We start from the raw sequence: 8,952 nt of genomic DNA, 5'->3' as shown, positions 1-8,952 counted from the left end.
AGCGCCATTCGGACGGCGGCTGGCATCCGCATCGGATTCGGGATTCGAGGCGCCTGCGCGTTTGCACATGGAACAGCTGTTCCGGCTGTGCCGCTCTGCCCGCTCTGCCCGCTCTACCACCGAAACTGGCAGCAGGGCAGGCAGGCAGACATTCGCTGGCCCGCTGGGCTATTAACATCAGCTGCTGCCGAACTCAGACGCCCCTCCTCCCTGCTCCCTCCACTTGGAACAATCTGCCTGAGAGGCAGCTGAAAAATTCCTTTTCGACAGCAGCACAGCAGCTTGTTTCGCATTTACTCCACTGCTCTGCCTTGGCATTCCACTTGGCACTGGCCTCGGTCTTCAGCTCAGCTCCTTCAGCTCAGCGCCCAACTGCGTGCCGATATTTAAATAAATTGCCAGCCAATTCTCCCCCCCTTTTTGGGGATTCCCCTGCCAGCGGGAAAGTGGGCCTTATGCGAGTGTTCACACCATGTCAACTGCTCAGTGGGTCCACCCCCAACCCGACTCTGGTCCACCCCAACCACGTGAACCACGTGAAGTGGCAAATGGGAAGCGATTCGGCGCGGTTCGCTGCCATGCGGGATCTCCAATTGGAAGTGGTCGCATCCCGGGCTCAACAGAGATCAGCGTTCAAGAGCAATTAGTGCGGGAGGTGGTGAGGATACACATTTGCTCGTCGTTAGTGCATTCGCTTTCCTAATCCCTGGGAATACACCCAATCATAGGGGTTCATTTGGGCAGGAAACTACCAGATGCGCAGGGGAGAAACTATTCCATGAGAGGTGAGTATAATGAACTTAAGCTGAACTAACTAACTTCAAATTCAGCTTGCAGCTTAGGGTGCTATACCTATGGTCCCAATCCAGTTGGTCAACCCATTCCGCTGGCAATTAGCCACCGATTGACACATCTGTCCCTGGGGCCATGCCATCTGGTGGCTCCATCAATCTACGCCTGCGAAGACGTTTCAATACATTCCTACAAATTGACCACCGCAATTTAAACAAAACCCGCTTTGGCCAATAAGTGGCCATTCATCTTGTCCAGCAGCCGCAGCTCCCCGGATTCCCCGCCCCTCCATGGGCCAAAACTTGCCACAACCGAAAACCCTAACACCCCAAACCACAAACTTGAACGTGGAGCGACAGAGAGGGCATATTTGGCACTCCGTGCTCGGAAAATCCAGGGGGTGGAGTTGGGTGGTGCTGGGTGGTGGGCGGAAGGCCGCTTCTTTTACTACTTGGTAGCAGTTGGCCATGGCAGCGAAGTCGTCGTCGTCGTCGTCGTCGTCGGAAGAGCAGCATCAGGCGGCAAATAATGTAAAACGCCATTAGGCGAGATTTTCTCATACAAACAACAATTGTGCATTGGCACACCAGCCTGACGTCGTCGTCGTCGTCGTCTGGGATTTCTGGGGGGGATTGGTTCGGCATGGCGCATGGAATGGGAGCGGGATGGGTTGGTTTTGGGTTGGTTTTGGGTGGCTGTGGGCGTTGGACACAGCATTTTTTATGCGCATTTCGCACTGGCAGCGGCAATGGCGAATGGCGAATGGAAACGAGAGAGAAGAGCCGGAAAATTCTCATGGAACGTGGAGCGTAGCAAACGAAAACAATTTTGGGCCGCGCTGGCTGGCAAGTGGCAACATTTGTTGCTGCTGCCACCGCTGCTGCTGCTGCTGCTGCGACAAATTGAATGAAATCACGGCAATTTGGAGTGGCATACATCGGCAGGCAACAGCTGCGACCAGACCGGACCAAAAGTCCGCTCCCAAATGGCCAGTCGCAAAAAGCATGGCACTGGGAATGGCCATGGATGTGGATGGGGATGTGGATGTGGATATAGATGGGGATTCAGATATAGATGGGGAATGTGGGGGAGGGCAAACAGCGGAATGCTGTTGACGCATAATTGAATTATTAATTTTTATTTTAAACAACGAATGACACATTGTTGCTGCCGCCACTGCCGTGCCCCCTTTGCTGCATATGCGTCACATGCGTCACTTGCCACTTGCCACTTGCCACTTGTGTGTTTATCTGGCGAAAGGCAGCGTGTATCGCTGCGATAAGGAAGTTGTTTGCTCAGCGGCAGTTCGGCAAACAAAATCAGAGCAATCCCGAGCAACCCACCACTACCACCACTACCATCATCGCCACCCACTTGATGCGTCCTCTAGGCCAGCAGGTCAGAATGAAGCTGTTTGTTTGGGCATCTCCCTCCCTGTGTGCGGTGCTGCCGGGAAGGAGGAGGAGGAGGAGGAGGAGGGTTTCTGGCTGGGAGTAGCCAGATATGGGAATCGGCAACTGGGTGTCGGCAGATAACACTCCATGGATGGTAATGGCCTTGTAAACTGGCCACCCACTGGGCGGGTTATTAAGATGCCCTCGTGCTTCTCTCTCGCTACTCGGGCTTCTGCTCCCAGCTGCCTTTCCAGACAGCCGGAGACAGTTGCTCAGCGGTTGTCCTGTCCAGAGGCGAGGAGGCAAAGGACGCGCTAAAATTGTCGCCGTCAGCGGCAATCCAGCAGGCCTCTCCTGTCCTCTCCTCTCCTCTCCTCTCCTGTCCTGGTCGCTCCTGTCCTGTCCTGGTCTGTCGTGTCCTGGCCGGGACATGAAAAGCCAAAGCCAAGCCAAAGCCAAGAAAGGACCTGCCTCGCAGCGAGCAAAGTGAAGAGCGCAAAAACGTGGACTGCAACTGAAGTGCGGACAATGCAGGGCGTTTTGAGGAGGCGAAGTGATGCTGCTGCTGCTGCTGCTGCGTGACAGCAGCAATTACACAGTTGTGCTGATTTCTCAATAACTCACCACTGACAGCACTTTATCAGCCATCTCCGAAATGGGAATTTGTCTTAAATTAGAAACAGCACTGACAGCAGCCACCAGCGGCAGTGGCAACCACTACTTGCAACAGCAGCAGCAGCAGAAGTAGCAGCAACAGCAGAAGTAGCAACATGTATGCATACTAAGCTCTAGCCACAGCAGTCGCATGCCCCAAAGACACAAAAACTCCATAAGGATAATATGCGTATTTCTGTGTGTGTGTATGTGTGTGTGTGGCAACTGGCAGCTCTCAGCCGCAGCAGCAGCAACAAAAGCAGCAACAGCAGCAGTAGAAGCAACAACAACTAGCAAGAGTAACCGTTATTAAAGATTTTGAATACCTAATTATGAAAATGTCAGAAGCAAACGTTTTTTTGTTGCGCAGGGGGAGGTGAGGGGGTTGGAGCAATGACAGGAACGGGCGTAATCTCCGCCAGGACTCTTTCGGCTGTGTGGGTGCGAGGATGTGGCTGCCACAGCTTTCCTATGCCATAGTTGTTGTTAGCCGCAGCAGCAGCAGCAGCAGCAGCAACAGCAGTAGCAGCAACATGAAGAACAAACTGTGTTTGTGATGTGCCTGGCAGCCAAACACGAGCTTCCTCATCTCGGCGGAGAGCAACAAAAACATGGAGGGGAGGTGAGGGGGTGGTAGTGGGAAAATATGAAAAATTCCATTTTCATGTCACTCAATTGAATTTCCATTCAAACTGCTTTTTTCCTTGGCCAGATTCTCTGCGTTTTTTCCCACTGACTGACGGTGACGTCGAGCGCGAGCTCTTCCATTTCCACCCCCCTCCCTCCTCCTCACCCATTTTCATTTTGGCCCATTTTCCGCAAACACACACACACACACACGCACACACACAGGTTGGAATACGCAGACATGCGGGCGTTTTGTATTTTTGGGCTTTCTAGCCAAATTAATTGCCTACGGATTTGTAGTTAGTTGCCATCGTCATCGCTTTTGTTGTTGCTGTCGAAAGCTCAAACACAAATACAGGCACAACAAATGCCTGCCACACACACACACACACACGCACACACACGCACACACACACACGAGCGCGCACACAGAGAAAATCACAATGGTTTTGGCCAAAAGTCCTTTTTGCCTTGACTGCATTCGGGTTTATGGCAAAAATAAATAAATTTTGGGTTTATCTCAATGGCACACAAGTCATTTGCAGCTGAGATTTTTTTGCTCGCTTTCCTATCTCTACTACTATTTCCCCAACCAACCAAACAACCAACCTACAACCAACCTACATACATCGTTTTTTCGAACATCCCCATACTCGTGATTATTTTTTTATTCGTCCTGCACTCCCCTTCCCCCTCCTCCCCCTGTGGTTGCTTTTTGATGCCAAAGGTGAGCACATGTGATGGTTCCGGGTTCCGGGTTCCGGGTTACGACCTCCTCTTTTTCCAGGGTTGTGGAATGGGGGGAGTTGGAGCTGGAGACTGTCGAGAACAATATGTCGGGAACAATTGAAGCATGATGTGGAGATCTGTGGACTTTGGACACGAGCTTACATCGGATTAACATTGTGCTCAAGGCGTTCGAGTCTGTCGAACTCGAATGCATTAGGTTCCTCCAGCGGTCACAACCGATTGTTGTGCCATAAAGCATCTGGAAACCAGCCAGCAACTGGATGAATCCAGGTGGAGCTTTGTCACATGGAAGGAAAACAGATGAACTGGCGGACAGTTGTGCTCAGATTGTAAAGAGGAAGATGCACATCGAAAGGACACTAAAGAGGAAGTATTTAAAAGGTTGTCGAATTAGCTTGACAGCCTAAGCTTTTCAAAAAATCCATTTCAAATTATTTTTTAAAATTTTTCACAATGCTTTCTTTGGAAACATGGTCTGAAATGTATAAAAATAGTCAAAAACCTTCAGAAATTACTTTTTTGCATAGCTTAAGACCCAAACTAAATATCCCTAACGCAATACTGTAGATTTTGAAAAAATTCATTTTTAACCATTTTTCGATTTTTTTATAAGGGGTAACATCATCAAAATTTGCGAAAAATTGACAAGAAATAAATCTTTCATACTGGAATGGCAATCGATTTGGGATGTAATTACGAGCTAAACGAGCTATAACACTCGTGTTTTGGACCATGGAATCGACTGCTTTGGCCAAAATAGCGATTTTTGGGTCGAAAAATCAAAGGGTCACTTCCAGAACTTGGTCAAAAATAGTCAAAAACCTTTGAAAATTACTTTTTTGTGCGTCTAATGACCCAAACTAATGATTTCTAATGCCATCCAGTCGATTTTCAAAAATCCATTTTTTGCCCATTTTTGCATTTTTTGTAAGGGGTAACATCATCAAAATTTGCAAAAAATTAACAAGCATTAAAACTTTCAAATTTGAATGCCAATCGATTCTGGGTGTCATTACGAGCTCAACGAGGTATAACACTCATGTTAATAGCGATTTTTTGGCCCAAAAATCAGGAGTTTACTCTTATTACTAAGCCAACAAGTATCTCAAAACTCTAAAGTAAATGTGTCGCACAGCTAAGGATGCAAACCAAAGATCCTTAATAAAGCTAAAGGAATTTGTGTATGTATGTACATATATGTATGTATGTATCTCTGTTCTCAAGAAAACCTTATAAAATTAGAGACCATCGCTTTAGCCCAAAGCAACTCAGCTGACCCGAACAGAACACCAGAATCTGTGCTCCCAGGACTCGCAGGACTCTCCAGACCCTCCGCAGCCACCGCAAATAAGTGTCCTGCGATTTTTGGGCATGCAAAATGGTTTACGAATGGGCACGGTACAGTGCCTGCTTTTGTTTAGTGGCCAGAAGCGATGCCAACTGCAGTCGCAGCCCACTTGCTCCTCCTCGTGCTTATGGCCCATACACCACACCACTAAACCGCCCACCGCCCCTCGTGCAGATTTATTTATAAAATTTAAGTTTAAACAAAAGCGAGCAGCAGAGTGACCAATGCGACGACGGCGGCGGTGGCTGCTTTCCATGGCGCCTGCTCCTGACAAGCTGACAGGCCTGCTGAGCCTGCTGAACCTGCTGAGCCTGACTCTGGATGCCGTATCCTGGATCCTGGTACCAGGCGACATTTCCACTTGTCATGCTTTTGCTTGAGTAATTAAATAACAATTTCCCTCCGCGCTTTACACGCTGGCCGAAACAATGGCGCACACGCCATTGACAGCCCCTGGAAGTGACGTCGGATCGGGATCTGGTTGGCCAAAACCGGACGACAACTGCCTGAATACCTCGATGCATTCCTATGAGAATGAGTCTTTGGGTGAAGTGGAATGAAATGGCCACAAGTTGAGGCACCACCTCCAATCTGTGGCAGTGGGTCGAGTTCAGCAGATTAGCAAGATATTTTACCACTTAAGATTAGAATATGGGGATGATAGCCTTAGTACTACTACTAGTAATTATGCAACTATTCGGTGCAACTCAAAACCAATATTCAAACTAACATCTATATTGTAAACTTACAGACTTTGCAGCACTGGCTGCAAACTTTAATCGGAACTGTTACTTGTCAGGCCCACACTTCGCAGCAAGTTGGCAGCACCCTGTAATCATTTTGAAATGCGAAGTGCTCATGTAAATCGTTGCTAGTGCTTTATTCAATACCAGGAACAGTGCGGCTTCCATTAAATCAGTTTTGGTATACAATCCTCTTCCATGGAATCGTGGCAACTCTGACTCGTGATTGTCGCCATCTTAGCTCGCCTTCTTCCCTTCATGATTGACAATCCCCACGTGGATTCCTTCTTTCTGAACCCTTCAATTCCCACGTGGATTCCTTCTTTCCGGACTCTTCAATCCGAGGAGTTAGTTGCAAGAGCACGCAATGGCAAGAGTTGGCACCAGTCACATACATTCACACCTAACCTATTGCCTCCACTTCGCAGTCGAAGCGCTTCTGGAACCGAAACCAGCGCTCGGTGTCCCTGCCCAGAAGCGAGTTGGTCGAAATAAACCCCATGGTGCCCGGCAGGAGCGGCGCGGCGGAGGGAGCAGCCGCACCATCTTCATCCGGACCGCGGATGACGGTGGAGACCCTGTTTCGCACTACTTCCTCGCCGCGCAACGGGTTCCCAAAGTTGGCTGGAAGACCCACTTTTGTCCGAACTCCGAAGCAAAGCTCCACGTCTAAGAATTTGCCGAAGATGCGTGGTTCTCTGCTCCCCACCAAGTCAGTTGGAACTTCGAGTAAGTCGAGCAACAAGGAAAACCTGCATCATCGCAAGCCAGGAAGTCGCCACCTGGCTGCAACTCCCTCAAGACGCCCACCGCAGATGGATGAGTTGGGTCACGACTGGCGGAAATCATTCCAAGGAGAATCCGCCCGGGAGAATAGTAGTAGCCCCCAGCTGACCAGTACACAAGTTGCTTCCACAAGTTCTACTGTCATTTCAAGCGACGACGACGATTACCCCGATTTAAAACTGGCAATCCTTGGGAAAAGGATCCACAAACTCACAGGAAAGGCACCGAAAAAGGCTGCCAAAGATCACAAGGCAGGAAAGGTTGCCCCTCCAAGGAGTCTAGGTGCCAAGATCAAGGCCACCAGCCAGGTGACCGATCCCAGGCGCAGCAAAGTGGGTGCTTGCGACTTCGTTTACCATCAGAACCTGAAAGATAAGATCGCTGTGACGACGGTGATGCCCCAGTTCTATGCCCTTTGGGACTCCTCTCCCCCGCCAGATTGCCAGCCGTCGACCAGCAAGTTGAATTCACCTCAGAACTCGAAGAGTCTGCCGACCAGTGACGCGGACTTCCTCTTCATCGAGGACCTGGAAAACAGGCGGGCGGTGGAAAACCTGATGCCCGAGCTGCTGACGCCTCCGAAAGCCTCCTCTTTGCGGCCGCTGGAAAGGAATCCCCCGACTCGGGACTTGTCTTCCTTGTTGGGCGACGACGATCACTTCCCGCTTAGCATCTCCGCCGGCGAGAGCTCGCAAAGGGATCCATTGTGGAGCTCCACCTGCATTCGCTGGCAAGAAAGGAAGGAGCAGCACTGGGACGGCGCTTGGCGGGAGAACGACCTGTGTGAGAGCGCCATGCGGGAAATCCCAGTGCCAGCTGCTCCTCCGGAGAGCGTGGAGAACTGGCGAGCCGTCGAGAGCATCTGCATGCGAATGCGGGGCGTCGATGTGCCGGACAACCAGGGTTTTGTGGAGGAGGAGCCCTCCTTCGATGAGCTGCTCGATGTGCTCGGCGTCTGGGAGCAGGAGGCCAAGCAGGAAGCCAAGAACTAGTGGCAGAGCAACTGTTCCTTCCTCAGAGATCTACATATATGAGCAGCATGCTGCGTTTAACTTCAGCCTTAAGAACCTGCACTCTAAGTACCCAAGCTCTTTTTTTTTAGTAAACAATTGTAACTATTTTTTTTGAAGCAAGATACAATTTATTATGATTATCCGCCGAGCTATTCAATAGTTGTATTACCTGCGCATTTCTGTGGCCAAAAACCAATATTGCCGCAAGAACTTGTGAAGTCTGCCATGTTAGGCAAATGTTTTAAACCATTCCTCGCTCACTCCCCGCATTTTGCCAGCTTGTAACAATAAATAGTGAGTGCAGCTGCAGCAACAATGGCTGGTAAAAACAGCAATGGCATCAATTTTTTGTAACATGTTGCCAAACATGGCAAGCGACGAGACCACGCCCACCGCCTGGAGCAGAAGGACTCCGCCCTCTGCCGTTGCCACTGATACTGATACCAATGCGAGTGTGCCAATGTTGCTGCTCCTGCTCCTGCTGCGGTGGCCACTTAAATGTCGTTATGTTGTCGGGTCACGCGCACTGCCTCCTGGCTCCCCCACACCCATGTCCACATCCATAGCCTCGTCCTCGTGCTCGTCCATGACCATGTCCTTCGACCTCTTCCCTTTTTTTTGGGCAGCGGGTCAGAGGGAAAAACAACTTTATTGCCGCAGCAATTATGCGTAGCTAATAAAAATGTGCGGAGGTGTTGGCAGCAGCGGGGGGTCGCCAAATCGGAAAATTGCTTGTTGCTGGGGGAGAGAGGGGGGAGTACAATTTTCCTGGGGCAGGCAGCATCGACAGCGCAGCGATTTATGCAAGCGCGAATAATTAATGCGCTGATTTATTTAAAAACGTG

At 50.0% G+C, this 8,952-nt stretch overlaps 1 protein-coding gene across 1 annotated transcript; it reads left to right on the top strand.

The window, feature by feature from the left end:
• Positions 1 to 6,405: 6,405 nt before the first annotated feature.
• On the top strand, positions 6,406 to 8,514 carry LOC6532020. The gene is made up of 2 exons (XM_002092762.4): positions 6,406 to 6,678; positions 6,737 to 8,514. The coding sequence occupies exons 1-2, from the start codon at positions 6,676 to 6,678 to the stop codon at positions 8,084 to 8,086; spliced, it is 1,353 nt and encodes a 450-aa protein (XP_002092798.2). The 5' UTR covers positions 6,406 to 6,675; the 3' UTR covers positions 8,087 to 8,514.
• The last annotated feature ends 438 nt before the right edge of the window (positions 8,515 to 8,952 follow it).

This window comes from Drosophila yakuba, chromosome 2R (genome assembly GCF_016746365.2).
Source record: "Drosophila yakuba strain Tai18E2 chromosome 2R, Prin_Dyak_Tai18E2_2.1, whole genome shotgun sequence".
Classification (NCBI taxonomy): Eukaryota; Metazoa; Arthropoda; class Insecta; order Diptera; family Drosophilidae; genus Drosophila; species Drosophila yakuba.
This window is presented reverse-complemented; position numbering and strand designations above follow the sequence as displayed.